The sequence below is a fragment of the Nannospalax galili genome, unplaced genomic scaffold (genome assembly GCF_000622305.1).
Source record: "Nannospalax galili isolate Female #2095 unplaced genomic scaffold, S.galili_v1.0 scaffold1283, whole genome shotgun sequence".
Taxonomy (NCBI): Eukaryota; Metazoa; Chordata; class Mammalia; order Rodentia; family Spalacidae; genus Nannospalax; species Nannospalax galili.
The window spans coordinates 93,518-108,540 of record NW_008349841.1 but is presented as its reverse complement, the minus strand read 5'-3'; the positions used below and the strand labels follow the sequence as shown (position 1 = coordinate 108,540).

General features: G+C 47.9%; 1 protein-coding gene across 5 annotated transcripts in view; it reads right to left on the bottom strand.

Annotated features, from left to right (window-relative positions):
• Positions 1-2,139: 2,139 nt before the first annotated feature.
• Positions 2,140-15,023, bottom strand: part of Trpv2 (transient receptor potential cation channel subfamily V member 2) — a 22,842-nt gene continuing 9,958 nt past the window's right edge. For 2 of the 5 annotated variants that reach the window (XM_029570420.1, XM_029570419.1), the window contains 12 exons: positions 14,026-14,324; positions 12,307-12,348; positions 11,570-11,743; positions 11,151-11,306; positions 10,460-10,558; positions 9,381-9,451; positions 8,712-8,877; positions 7,061-7,127; positions 5,911-6,239; positions 4,408-4,535; positions 3,451-3,530; positions 2,140-2,332 (listed from right to left, as the gene is read on the bottom strand). In XM_029570420.1, coding sequence (XP_029426280.1) covers positions 2,244-2,332; positions 3,451-3,530; positions 4,408-4,535; positions 5,911-6,239; positions 7,061-7,127; positions 8,712-8,877; positions 9,381-9,451; positions 10,460-10,558; positions 11,151-11,306; positions 11,570-11,743; positions 12,307-12,348; positions 14,026-14,324 — 1,700 coding nt within the window. In that variant the 3' untranslated portion in view covers positions 2,140-2,243. Of the gene's footprint in view, positions 2,333-3,450; positions 3,531-4,407; positions 4,536-5,254; positions 5,312-5,910; positions 6,240-7,060; positions 7,128-8,711; positions 8,878-9,380; positions 9,452-10,459; positions 10,559-11,150; positions 11,307-11,569; positions 11,744-12,306; positions 12,349-14,025; positions 14,325-15,023 lie in introns of those variants that run through there. The other 3 variants (XM_029570421.1, XM_008847114.3, XM_029570422.1) reach the window with 3 other exon arrangements.

The window sequence follows — 15,023 nt, the reverse complement described above, 5'->3', positions numbered from 1 at the left end:
GCACTGAGATATGGCGACAGCAGAATCAAAATTTCAAGGGCTTCCTCATCTATATATAGAATTTGAAGCCAGCCAGGGATACTATGCCTATAATCCTAGGAGTAGGATTGTCATGACTTCAAGACCAGCCTGGCCTACAGAAAGAGACCTTCTCTCAAAACACCTCAGTGCAGGATCTGATAGAGCACTTGCCTATAATATATACTGAGTTCATCTAGCAACACAAAAAAACAAGTCAGTCCCTGTATGCACTTTGTATGCAGTGTACCAAGAGAACTGGAAGGTTATGGGACAGCATTTTAGCTGGTCTGAGAAACCTAGGATTTTGAGGAGGGGAGGGAAGTGTTGACACAAAAACAGAGTTCTCACCTTAAAGGGAATAAGAGGGTTTATTCTGGAGCCAAATATGAGTGACAGACCAGGAACACAGATTCAGGTTTACCCAAATACCATGTTCCACTATAGAACTGGTTATATAAAATATTTCTGTAATGCTTTATGTAGGGATCACAGGTAGGCAACTGACCGCAAAGGGGAAAACAGCTATAGGTTTCAGATGCTGTCTATGGCATTCTTAGCTTTTGGATTGATGAAACCTGGTGGTCTGCGTAAGGATGCATTGTAAGGCTTTGGTGGTAACAAGGATGTTAGGTCAGACACAGGCATAGACAGGATGGCTTTCACAGGTACCAAAAATAGCCCAAAAGGGCTAGAGAGCTGGCTCAGCTGTTAAGAGCACTTAATGTTCTTACAGAGGAACTGAGTTTGGTTCCCAGCACCCATATCAGGTGGCTTACACCCACCTGTAACTCCAGCTCCAGGAGAGTCAGTGCCCTCTTTTAGTGCGCGCGCACACACACACACACACACACAGAGAGAGAGAGAGAGAGAGAGGAAAAAATAGCCCAAGATAATTTCACTTTAGTTTACAACATTTTAATTCTTAATTTTGAAAAAAAAAAATAGAACCTTTGGCACAAGTGCAGCTTTTTTTTTTTTTTTTTTTTTTTTTTTTTTTTTTATCTTCTGGGAGCTTCAGGTAATAGAAGCTTCTAGCAAAAGCCAAGTCAAGGGTTCAAACATCAGGTTCCTCACCCTTCATGACGAATTTTGAGAAAGTACTGAGTAGCTAATCTTGGTTGTCAACTTGACACATCTGGGAAGAGCAAACCTCAATTGAGAAATTATCTCTATTAGATTGGCCTGTGGGCATGCCTGTGGGACATTTTTTAAATTGCTAGATTATGTCGGCGGGCCCAGTCCACTGTTGGCAGTGCCATACCTGGACAGGTGGACCTGGGTTGTAAAAGAATGGTAGCTTGCCAGGTGTGGTGGTGCACATCTTTAATCCCAGCACTTGGGAGGCAGAGGCAGGCAGATCTCTGTGAGTTCAAGGCCAGCCTAGTCTACATAGTGAGTTCCAGGACAGCTGAGGCTACAGGGAGACCCTGTCTCAAAAAGACTGAAAAAAAGAATGGTAGCTGAGCAAGCCAGGGGAAGCGTTCCTCTGTTGGTCAACTGCTTCAGTTCCTGCTTCCAGGTTTCTGCCTTGAGTTCTGACTTCCCTCAGTGATGGATTATGACCTGGGAGTTGTATGCTAAAATAAACGCTTTCTTTCCCAAGTTGCTTTTGGTCATGGTGTTTATCACAGCAATGAAGAAGCAAACCAGAACAAGTACTGAGGATTTTAAGTCCCCCAAAGCAAAAGGTGTGCCCGGGGAAAGATGTCTGGAAATGCTCAGGCAGAACCTTGGAGGGCTGAGGATACTGCTTTCAGGTCTTAAAAGCTCAAGCATGGCATGTCTTGTGTCTTAAAGAAGGCCCTTCAGGCTTTCCTACAGAGAATGATGTAGAGAGATAGGAAATTGAGCACGAAGCCCAGTAGGTGAAAAAGCAGTAATCCAGAGCTTGAGACTGGCAGACAGCTTAGTGGTGGAAAACTTTGTTTGTATGCCACCCTTGACCCCGTCAGCCTGCAGCCTGCCACCAGGGGAGGACAGTCCCAGGGCTGAGGGATGACAAGTGAGAATAGGAGCACTCTAGCCCCTACCAAGATTGGCACACACAGAGATGTGTGTATTACTAGAGGCAGAGTACTGGTAGTAACTTTGTTCAAATAATACTTATAGAAGATTTAGTTGTGAAAAATATATATTTCCACCAAAATTCAGGTGCCTCAGAGGTAGCAGGAATAGCTGAAAAGATTCCCACTCCCCTCCAACCTGCTGCTGCTTCTGGGCCATTAGTGGGACTGGAGCACCTGGAGGGGCAGATAGTCTTCCTCTAAGGCACGGCCCTTCCCAGGTTGGGAGGTTGGGTTCCTTGCAGAGCCTGTAAACAGAATGGGGCATACTGTGGCTGGGCCCCCTGGAGATAGGCTCCAGGGAAACAGGAAGGGGCCATAGCCATTAAAGCCCACTATGCTCTGTGGATAGCAGAGGATCCTGGAGCCCCCTCTCCCTGCTTCCCCCCTGCCAGCATCTCCCAGACCGCTACATGGATCAGTCAGGGGTCTCTGCACAGAAATTTCAGGTCCCCAGAGCTGGGTGTGCCAGAAACCAGAACATTTGAGGTATGCTGAAAAGCAGGGGAGAAACAGGTACTCAGGAAACTCGAGAGGGGACACAGTCATAGGGAAGGGGGTGGGGATGGGCACCCTAAGTGGAGGAAGGACACATTAGACAGAGCCAAGGAAACAATACAAAGAGTGGCTGCACATAATGGCTACCATGTTGACAGAGGTGTGGAGAAGGAATGGGACAATAGCTTTGGGCCTTGACCTCTGCACTGAGGACTCTGGCCCTTCAGGAACCATGTAGTATGGGCCATGTAAAGTTTTCTACATTGCTCAGAATGAAGTGGGGCAGGCCTGGAGCAGCTTTCCCTGAAAGTTGGGATGCACGCTGAGACATTTTATAGTGGGAAAAGAGGCATGGGGTGAGAGGCTGCCTGAGAGGTCATTAGCATCAGATAAGAGGTATGGCATAGAGGCCTTCAAGGTCCTAGATCAGGGAGGGGGTGGAATCCCCACAATGGGAGATGGGACATACTTCTTAACTTGGTCCCTTACTGGGAACCTAAGTCCAGCCCAGGCCTGACATGGGGCAGGGCCTCAGTAATCAGCTGAAAAAGTTAAGGGTACAATTGATAACTAGAACAGCAATAGAAGATAGAGAAGAACCCAAAGTAAAAAGGGAGGGTTTCAGGAAGTACTGAGAACAGAGGAGCTTCCCCCGACAGGCCAGCAGGGGTGGCAGAGAAAAGGGGAGAGGCACTTAAAGCACCAATCAATCCCTGCTGGAGGAGGGGGGCGTGGGCACCACTGCAAAGCAGCCACAGAACAGGGCTCTTGGTCCCACCCCAGACTCTCCAAGGTTGTGTGGCCCAGCAAACCGACAGCACATGCTCACATGCACCAGGGCAAGTGCTCTAGCCTCACAGCTACTCACCACAGATGGCTGCCCCTGATGGGTCCTCAGACACAGTGGGAAGTGTCTGTTCCCATGCAGCCCAGTTCACTTCCTCCACCCTGTGGGTGGCAAAACAGCGCTGAAACTCTAGGAAGCCAGCAGCCCAGCATACTTTACTCCAGAAGAGGGATCAGATCCCTGCCCCCAAGTGAGTGGACTGCAGTGCTCCAATATACCAAGGACAGTGAGGAGGACCATTTCATTTTCTTTTTTAACCCTTCCCTACAAGATGCTGGACCACCTACATCCCATGAGCTCTGTCCTTGAAGTTGTCAGATTAGACCAGCTATCAATGTGGGGGAAGAGGCATCCATCTCTCCCAGCTGTTCACAGCAGGCTGGTTGTCCCAAGCAACCAGAGGCAAGGAATGGAGATCAGGTACAGCTGTATTCTTCAGGTTCTGGGCCTCTTTTATGATTGCTTTTCATGCATAAAACCCTCATCCTCTCCCCTTGCTCAGGCACTGCCCATAAAAGTGTTTGCTATGTCTGGGCATTTGTCACCGGGTTCCCTCTCCTGACAATTCCATCTTTCTCTGAGCCTTGAAAGACTCGGTTTCCATTGAAGGGGCTATATCTCTAAGATCAGACTGGCTGGGAAGTCCAGGGAAGGGGGCACAGAGTAGCCAGGGTGACTAGAACACTGGCTTCTCGGTGAGAAAAGTCAAGAATCACCAGGAGGGAACCTTAGGTTATACCACAGGACCAGACACAGGCAATGGCAGCAGGAAGGAGGGTGGGAGCTGGGTCTGTGTCTGAGAGATCCAGCATCCCTTACCCTGCTGCCCAGGTGAAGTACCCTGGTTCTCCTCAGCCTTGCCTCTCCCACCAGACCTGGCTACTGCAGCCATTTAGTAGCATGACACTATCCTGCAGGCAGGCCCCAGCAATTTCTGGGACAGCAAGATCCCTGCCCTCTCCGGCCCACTTCACTCACCTGAAGCACCAGCGCTCATCAGGGCTACCATCCTGCCTCAGGCCAACTTTCAGCAGCTTCCCTGCCCGCTGCTTCTTCCTCCTGCACCACCAGTAACCATTCTCCATCTCCAAGACAGAGATGGCTTTCTGGGGACAAAGGATACATAAGGGCAGCCTAGGACACTGCCTGCAGGAAGAGGCACCCGGGGCACTTTACAATATAACCCAAAGTCTGCCAAGCATGTGGACTCAAATCTAGCTCCATTATCTGACTGCCTGTGTGGTGTAAGGCCCTAATCCTCCCTGAATCTCAGTTTCCCCATTTGTAGACTGAGAAAACACACCTCAGGTGGTGGTTGGGGAGTCAGAGCACATAAGGAATGCCCCACAGTGACTTGTTTCACACTCCAGAATCCCACACTACCTCTCCCATGCGCATACTTATATACACAGCACTTCCCAACCCTCACAGATGAGGGTACTGAGGCTCAAGGAAGAAATGACCCAAGGGCAGCAGTGATTTGGCAGTAGAATTCAGCCTCCTGGACCATGCTCTCCCTGGCCAAGACCTACACAGCCCTTCTCTAGTTAAGATACAGCTATCACTTCTCTGTAGGTGACTGTCACATCAGCCCATCCCCCAAGCTGTCTCACTTCCTCTCACATAAATCTAGCCATATTTTGCACAATGGAGCTCAGGATGGAGCTCCATGAGGGTAGAGTTTCGGTCTTGTTCTCTGCTGGGTGAGTAGTACCTAGCCCTACCAATAATAACCATTCAAGACACATTGATACAGCTGGGCATGGTGACGCATACCTTTATTCCCAGCACCCAGGAGGCAGAAGCAGGCGAACTGCTATGAGATTGAGGCCAGCTTGGTCTACATAGTGAATTCCAGGCCAGCTAGAGCTACAGGGAGATCCTGTCTCAAAAAGACAACAACAAAAAAGACACATTGATGTTCAGGCATGGTAGCTCATACCCATAATCTTTACACTCAGGAGACTGAGGCAGGGGGATTGCTGTGAACTGGAGGACAGGCTGTGATACACAGTAAGACTCTGTCTCAAAAAAATATTATAATGTTATGCAGGGTTTGGTGGTGCATGCCTTTAATTCCAGCACTTGGGAGGCAGAGGTAGGTGGATCTCTGTGAGTTCAAGGCCAGCCTGATTTACAAAGTGAGTTCCAGTCCAGCTGGGGCTACAGGGAGGCCCTGTCTCAAAAAAGACCAAAATAAATAATAAATAAATAAATAAATAGTAAAGTCAATGGTCATAGCAGCTGAGTTACTGAACTCCTATTATGTGCAAGACATAGTCTTGAGCACATCATACCTCTGAGCTTACCCAACTCTACACTTACACAATAACCCTTGAAGGAAGGAATGGATGTGAGATCTGGGACTTCTGCTGAGCTGAGCCCACCAAACTGGGTGCTGGGCCCTCAGCAGCCCCCACTGGGGTAGGTCAAGATCATCAGGGTCCTAAGGGTAAGGGGCAGGAGCCTCACTAATGGTACCTGCAGCTTCCAGATGCTCCAGCTGTCAGTGGCAACGCTGTTGACAGTTTCACTCATGAGGGCAATAAGCATGTTGAGCAGCAGGACATAGGTGAGCAGGACATAGGCCAGCAGCAACAGCAGCACCACACCTCGAAAGCGCAGCTGTTCCTGGAAGGCCAGCTCACCCATGCCAATGGTGAACTTGAAGAGTTCTAGCGAGGCATCCAGAATGCCCCCATATGGGGTTCCTTCCTCCTCCTGGCCCAGTGTGGGCTGTGCTGTCTCTGTGGTGTTTTGACCTGGAGGGGCTGTGGGGCTCCTAGCCTCCCGGCTCAAGCTCACCAGGGCTGTGAACAAGTGAGAGGGGCCTCAGCCTGAGACCAACAGGCAGTCTGTAGTGTGGGCAGGAGAGAGGGGGGTTTTGGGCTGGGGAAATGGTTCAGTGGGTAAGAGTACTTGCTTTGCAAACATGAGGACCTGTGTTTGACTCTCCATCACAGATGTAAAAAACTGGGCATGGGGCTGGCAAGATGGCACAGTGGGTAAAGGTACTTGCTTCCAAGGCTGATGAACTGAGTCACACAGGATGGAAAGAGAGAACCAACTCCAGCAGGTTGTCCTCTGACCTCATGTTTGCTGTGGCATGTGCAACACACACACGCACACACACACACACACACACACACACAAATTAATTTTAAAAAATTAAAAGCTGTGGCTGGATGTGGTGGCATATGCCTTTAATCCCAGCACTCGGGAGGCAGAGGAAGGTGCATCTTTGTGAGTTCAAGGCCAGCCTGGTCTACACAGTGAGTTCCAAGTCAGCTGGGGCTACAGAGAGACCCTGTCTCAAAAAGACCAAAATAAAAAAAGAAAGAAAGAAAAAAAATTGAAAACTGTGCATGACTGTGCATGCCTGTAATCCCAGCATTAGGGAGGTGGAAGCAGGTAGATCCTGAAAGTGCCTTGACCAGTCAGCCTAACCAAACTGGCAAACTGCCAGTTCAGTGAGAGACCCTGTCTCAAGGCAATAAGGTAGACAGCTATAGAGGAAAACACTCCGTGTCCTGCTCCAGTCTTTGCACACGTGTACATAGGCACACAAAACCCACATTAACACAGATGCATGCAACAGAGAGAGAGAGAGTGTGTTAAAAGGAGCCTTTACCTACAGCGAAGCCGAAAAGGAAAACTAAGTAGACCAGGAGGAATCGGAGCAGGTCTCTCAGGATGACCTGGAACACATAACCCAGGGGACAGGCTGGGTAACTAATCTGCCGCATACCACCCCAGATATCATGAGCATGGTTCCCATGTCCATGTCCTCCCCCTCCCACAGACATGCAATGCACAAACAGGTCTTATGGAGCCATACTGAGCAGTGGGATCTTTAAAAATATACCTCAGGGCTAGCAAGATGGTTTGGTGGGTAAAAAGTGCTTGCTCCAGCCTGACCACCTGAGTTTGATCTCCAGAACCCACGTGGCAGGAGAAAACTGACTCTACAAAGTTCTCTGACCTCCGCACATAGGCTATAGTGTATATGCACCCATACACATCCACATACTAAATAAATAAATGTAATAAAAAAAATTAAATCTACCTCAGTTTGTGACATTGTTCCTGCCTAAAACTCTCCAGGGTCAAAAAGCTGAACAGTCGGATGGTGGGACTGGGGCTGGCTACAAACATGTGACTGTACTAAATGCCCTTGAACTGCACATCTAAAATGATTTGATTGGTAAATTTTATGTTAGGTCTATTTTACCATATTATTTTGTTTTGTTTGAGATAGGGCCTCACTATGTAGCCCTGGCTGGCCTAGAATTTGCTATGTAGACCAGGCTGGTCTCAAACCTCTGCCTCCTGAGTGCTGGGATTAAAGGCATGTACCATCATGCCCAGTATTACTATAACTTTTTAAAATTCCAGGCTCCCACCTCCTACCCACTCCCTCTCTCCTGCACTGTGCCTCACTCTCCCCACCACTGCGTTTCCTGGCTGTCTTAAGCACTCTCCACTTCCCTTGGCTTTTATTGTTCCTTCAGCAGAGGAGAGTTGCTAAGCATTCATTCTTTTAGATCTCCACTAATGGGCTGTGGGAATATCTCAGTGGTGAGTGCCTGCCTAGCTTTCATGAAAGTCTGGGTTACCTCTCCAAAACTGCATAAAAACAAAAAACAAAAACCAAAACAAAAAACCACTTGGAATCCCTGTTGAGAAAGGCCCTTGCAGACCATCCCCTATAAAGTACCACCGCCCCAGTCATTCTTCCTAACATTGTCCTATGTGTTTTCTTCATAGGAGTTTGTAGTTAGCAATGTCTTGGGGAGTTTTCTTAGTCATTTCATTTCCTGCACTGAACATCGGCTTCAGAAGAGCAAAGATTTATCTGTTTTGTTCACTGCTGTATTCCCAATACGCAGAACAGGACCTGTTGCAAAGTGGGCACTTCTAAACATTTTGGAATAAATGGATGCATACCCATGAAAATGTCCCCATGTCTGTAGGCACAGAGAAATGGCTATGTGCATGTGTGTATTCTCTACTCCTTCATGAAGGACACACACACTCCTTCGTAGACACTTGCATACATTTGCATACATCTGCATATGCATGTAGACATCCAGATACATGATCTACATTGATGTTGGGTGGTTGTCTGGGTAAATAGCACATGGACAAACAGCTTGTGCTGTCCTCTGTCTGAGTTAGCTATGGAGAATAGCTCCTGCCTCATAAGGCCAAAAGGAATCCACTGGTCAGTGTTATCCAGCCCTCCCTGGTCTGGCTGCATCTGGGCCACCCTCATCTCTCACCTTCTGAATCATGACGCTGTAGATGCCTGTGTGCTGGAAGCCGCGTGTATAGTAAAGCAGGTTCAGCCAGCCCAGCACCAGGGAGGACACCAGCAGGGGTAGGTACCATTCAATGGCCATGAAACACAGCACCTGGGACAGCACTGTGAGCAGAGCCTGGACAAGGCTGGATGGAGATAGGATCTGAGTCAGCTTCCCGGCCACTTGGCAATATTCCCCAAACTCCTACGGCCAGTACCAACCATTACTGCCTCACCCACCTCAGATGGCTCTATCTGTCTGAGGCTGGACCAATCACTACCTAACTTCCACCCTGGGCAAGTTATTTCTCCTGTGGGCACCCTACTTCTAGTATGATAAAATGGGTGTAATAATAATGATACATGACTCCAAGGCAGTCTTCAGTGATTGAGACTCAATGTGGAAAGTCAGGCTCTGTGGGTGTGTAGTGAAGGCCCCATAGAGGTAACCATCACAACCAGAACTACAAAGGTGGGAGCATGTAGGGGCCCAAGCTGGACAGCAGCCAGGACTCCCAGGTCTGGTACACACTTCAATCCTGGACCCCTAGAAATGCCTGGGGCCCTAAAACTAGCCTGTGCCCTCTGCCACACCCACTACACCTAGGCCTCAGGGACAGCTGGGGGGGACGGAACAGGACTCACGTACAAGAGGATTTCAAAGTAGCTGTCCATGAATGAGATCCAGATGAACAGGCGGCGGCGCCAGAAGTACCACAGCTGGGGAGGAGGGAAGAGAACCAAGAGGTGTGAAAAGTGTTATCTACTCAGAAGGCAGCAGGGCTGCCCCCTGTGGGCCTGGATTCCAGCTCCCGCACATGCATTCCAGTGTGGGAACCTGGCCAGTAGCACCTCAAAAGGACTCAAAACAGTAGCCTTGTTTTCTTTCACTGTGTAGCCCAACCTGGCTTTTAACACAGGATTCTACTGCCTCAGGCCTTCAGTAGTTGAAGATATATATCACCCTACCCAGTGAGGGAATAGCTTTGAATCCTGGGGGGAGGGGTTCATGAAGGCTGAGATAGCTCTTGACGCTTTCCAAACAGAGCAGCCAAGAAGGTACAGCACACACACCTCTAGTCCCAGCTGCTTGGAAAGCTGAAACAGGAGGAGCACGTGAACTCAAGAATGTGAGGCCAGCCTGAACATGGGGCCTCCTGGTCCCCATGGATTCAGATGTAGAGTCTGCATACTTCACACAGAGAGGAGGAAAGGTCATTTCTGTCCTCCTCTCCTCTGCCCTCTCAGGCAGCACCCCGTATTCCTGTCAACCTAGGTGTTGTGCCCATATTCTGCCTCCTCAAAGAAAGTCCTGTGTCTTGGCATCTAGCCTGTCTCCTGAAAGCCTGCTGCAGGACTGAGATGTCTTGCTGAGGGCATTGGGCTGAGCCCCATCTACCATTAGCTTTCTGTGCTCCACAAGTGAAGAAAGCTCCAGCTAGTTGAGGGACCTAAGGGCAGAGGTGAGTCTGGACTGCCAAAGAATCAGAGAAGTCATCTGCTACCCGAAAGGACCCCAGAAGGCATAGCAGGAAGGGTACCAGGTCCTCAGAAGGCAAGGCCAGAACCCACTATGGTGAGGCCTAGGTGGAGCTGGGCGTGGGAGTCTCTTTACCCAGCAGTGAAGAGACTGTAGTTAGCTCTCTGTAAGGCCCCTCTAGCAGACTACTAGATTTGCTTCTATGACTGGGCGCTACATAGGGTGGAGAAATGGAGAGGAGCCCTCACCTGGCCCAAGAAGAGGTAAATGCCCCCAAGCAATATCAGGATGTGGCCCAGCAGCAGCATGGAGTTCCCAGCAGTCGCTTTCAGTGTAGGAAAGGCCTGCTGAAAAATACATTCCCATAAGACCTAGAGCCTTGGGGCCCCACCCCAGAAGCTAGCCCTCCATGAACCTCTGCTGAGAGATGGCTGGAAGCCTGTGCTATGGAGAGGCCACTTTGTGCAGACGAGAGAAGAGGGGCTCCAGGCAAGGACCCTGATTCCAGTCCCCTAAGAAGCACATTATAGAGTGGTTACGAATGCAAGGTTTCAAGCCAGATTTCTCTCAGGTTATCTCTACCACTGGCAGTTTTTATTACCTTGAATAACATACTTAACTTCTCTGTGCCTCTTCCTTACCTCAACAGGAAACAGGGGATGGCAAGTTTTTATCCCAGAGAATTGGTGTAAGCATTCCTTAGTTAACACGTGCTGATCACTTAATATTGACTCACATCTGGCAAGCATTCAGTAAGAATTCACTATCCTTGCTGTCGTTACCCTAGGGGGCTGGTTTCTAGAAGAGCTTGGGCATATCCCTCAAGAGCCTAAGCCTCAGTGTCATCTTTTGGAGGATGGGATGGTGCTTCTTGCTCCTTCTCACTCCCAGGGTTGCTTCAAGCAGGTGTTCCCCAGGATGGCCCCACCCAGCTCTTGCCTTCTCCAGGGTGGGCTGGTGGTAGGCAACAGTGGTAAAGATGAGCATATAAACCAGGTAACACGCAAAGTTGAAGAAGAATCTTGGGATGAGCAGATCCCATTTCTCCTGCAGCAGCTTGTTCACCGGCTCTAAAACCACCATGCGGTGTCTGTGCTGGGATAGGGAATGGGGAGTCACAGGCATAGATAAGTAGGATACAGATGGATAGTTGGTACAGACAGGCACCCACTTCATGGCAGGCCCCATGCAAGGACCAAGGGAATGGAGGGAGGGAGATGGGGAGCAGGCTGCCACACCACCCAGGACCCTGAAAGGTACCTCCCACCTGCCTTCATTCCAGCCCTTATAGCTATAAAGCGATGGAGGGCCTTGCCCTCTGTCAGACTCTAGGCACACCTATGCCTTGATGGGCTCACCGGACTCCTGCAATGAAAGGCAATGATCTCCAGCACTGAGTTATCTTCCCAGCTGTCCACAGAGGCCAGGTCATACAGAGATACACGCACAGGACCATAGCACCATTCAGTGAACTTTCGGGAAAGGGGCTGGTACAATCCTGAGAACTCCCGCTGCAAGATGTGCTTGAAGATCTGCAAGGCAGTTACCTAAGCTTGCCTGCTAGGCCCTCTCCCAGAATTAATGCTGGGCCAAAGCTAGGCCATACCTAGTGGGTAAAGGTGCTTGCTGTCAGACCTAATGACCTGAGTTCAATCCCCAGAATTCACATGATGGAAGAGAACAGGTTCCTACAATTTGTCCTCTGAGTTCAATATGCACACACACACACACACACACCAAGGCACATGTTCAAATGCTCATGTGCTTCCACATGTACACACATACAATAAATAAATGTAAACAAATAGAGTTCAAGGCAAGCCTGGCTAATGAGGATCTCAAAACAAACATACAAAAAAGGAAAAAGAAAGATTGCAAAAGTCTGGAAGAAAAAAAATGTATGTATATTACATATAATGATAATACTACATATGTAATTATGTTATTATATAGCACATAATATAAAGTTACACAACATAGTTACATATGGTGAAGGTTAATATTATCAACAGGATCTAGAATCAGTGAAGAGATAGCCTCTGGGCATGCCTGTGAGTAATTACCTAGATTAGGTTAATTGAGATGGTAGACTTACTCTAAATGTGAAAGGTACCATCCTGAGGACTGGGTTTCTGGACTGGAAAAAGGAGATAATAAGCTGAGCACAAACATTTATCTATCTCTGCTTCCTGACTACAGACAATGTGAACATCTGCCATGCTGCCCTGACATGATGGACTGCACCTTCAAACTGTGAGCCAAAAACAAAACCTTCCTTCCTTAAGTTGTTGTTGTCAGGTATTTTATAGCAACACAGCAAGTAACTAATACACATATGTAACAGCTATATAAAATACAATGTTTATTGTAATACAACATGATATCTTACATAAAATATAGAGATAGAGATAGAGATAGCTAGAGGATAGACAGATGATAGATGATAGATAGATAGATGATAGATAGATAGATGATAGATAGATAGATAGATAGATAGATAGATAGATAGATAGATGTTAGATAGATGATAGAATCTTGTAGAAGACAATAGGTTACAGGAAAACCAAGGAACTTAAAGGAAAATTACATCTGCATACACAAAAGTTTTGTTTGGCTTGGTTTCTTCACACAGGGTCTCACTATGTTGCCCAGGGTGACCTTGAACTCTTAGGCCCAAGTGGTCATCTTGTCTCCGCCTCCCAAGTAGCTGGTACTAATATAGACAACCATGTCCGGCTCCAAACACACAAAAGAATTTAAATCATGTATAGTAAAAAAAAAAAGCCCTACCATAGAAATTTTTTAAAGCATACAATGAGGGGCTGGAGAGATGTCTCAGTGGTTAAGAACACAGGCTGCTCTTGCAGAAGACCTGAGTTTGGTTCCCAGCATCCACATGGCAGCTAACAACTATCCATAATTCCAGTTCCAGGGGATCTGACACCTTTTTCTGGGTTCTGCAGGCATGCACAACACAGGTGCACTTACACACATAAAAGAAAAACATTCATATACATAAAATAAAAATAATAAAATATTTAAAAGCATACAATGACCCAGGCGTGGTGGCGCACACCTTTAATCCCAGCACTTGGGAGGCAGAGGCAGGCAGACATTTGCGAGTTCAAGGCCAGTCTGGTCTACATAGTGCATTCCAGGACAGCTGGGGCTATAGGGAGACCCTGTCTCAAAAAGACCAAAAAAAAAAATTTCAAAAAAATTGTGAATTCTGTAGTTGACAAAATACCAAGTCCATTGTAAAAAAGTTACCAATGTGAAGAAAATCTAATAGCATATCTCAGCAAATTAGACAAAATATATAAAAAGACTGTCTCCTGGTGTTGGAGAGATGACTCAGAAGTTAAGAGAACTGACGGCTCTTGCAGAGGACCTGGGTTTGCCACATGGTGGCTAACAACTGTCCATAACTCCAGTTCCAGGGGATCTGATGTCTTCTCCTGATCTCTGTGGGCACTGAACGACATGGATGCACTTATGCACATGCAGGTGATAAATACACTCATACACAAAAAAATAAAAATAATAAATAAAATGTTATTTTAGTTGGCCAGGTGTGGTGGCACATGCCATTAGTCCCAGCACTCTGAAACTGTAAGCCAAAATAAGTCTTTCCTCCTGTTAAGTTCATTTTCTCAGATATTTTGTCACAGTGATGGAAAGCTGGTTAATAAAAAGATGCATACTGAAAACCCTCTCAAAAAGTAGAGAGACCAGTACTCCAGACTCTTTCTACAGACATTTCTGGGTGAATCCAGCTGCAGCCTACAGAGGCAGGGATAGGGGCAGAACTCACCTCAATTTTGCCCTCCTTGGCAGCCAGCTTCAGGGGTGTGAGGCCCTGCGAGTTGCAGATATCCTCAAGCTGCACAGCAGGGCAAAGGCGGGCCCCTACTTGGAGAAGCCCATCATACATGTGGATCACCAGAGCACTGTTCTCAGGAGAGTTGTCTGCAATCATGACTAGAGCATGCAGGACTGTGTTGCCCAGGGAGTCAGTGGCCCCCAGACTGGCAGGCTGATGCGGGTTCTCCAGGAGATAGGTCACCACATCCCACTGCTTGGTGCATGCGGCCAGAGACAGTGGTAGCTCGCCTGTGGACCAAGAGGGCAGCTTGAGCCGCAGGCCTCCCAGCTTTTGCCTGCCTACACTTCCTGCTGCTGAGACAGAAGGCCAGGCCTCCTTGAAGCAGGTCAGGCCTTGTTACCATCCAAAGGTGCAGAACAGGAGCTAGTCAACCAGGTCTCCGTCTTCCCTGCCTCTCTCACTGTTCTTTGACGGAACCCAGGCTCACTAACCCTTAATTCAAATTCTGCTTTATCAGGTTGGTTTCTGTTTTGTTTTTTTTGGTCATGATGATGGGAATAGTTTGGTCAGGGGGTTTGTTGTTGTTGTTATTGTAAATTTATTTGTTTTGTTTGGGGGTAGGATTGGTATTAAAAATCAAACCCAACCACCGGGTGTAGTGGCTCAAGCCTTTAATCCCAGCACTTGGGAGGTAGAGACAGGCAGTTTTCTGTGAGACTGAAGCCAGCCTGATCTACATAGCAAGTTCCAGGTCAACTGGGGCTACGAGGAGACCCTGTCTCAAAAGAACAAAAAAGAAAAAAACCCAGGGACTGAGGAGCTAGTACAGTTAACAGAGTTCTTGCCACACAAGCACGAGTTTGTATGGACCTAAATTTAAATCCCCAGCACCCACATAAAAAGCTGGGCACAAATTCTATCCAAAGGAATACTGACAATGGATTGCCGTAGATGAGGAACAGCTGATCCTCCTGGAACAGGGACCT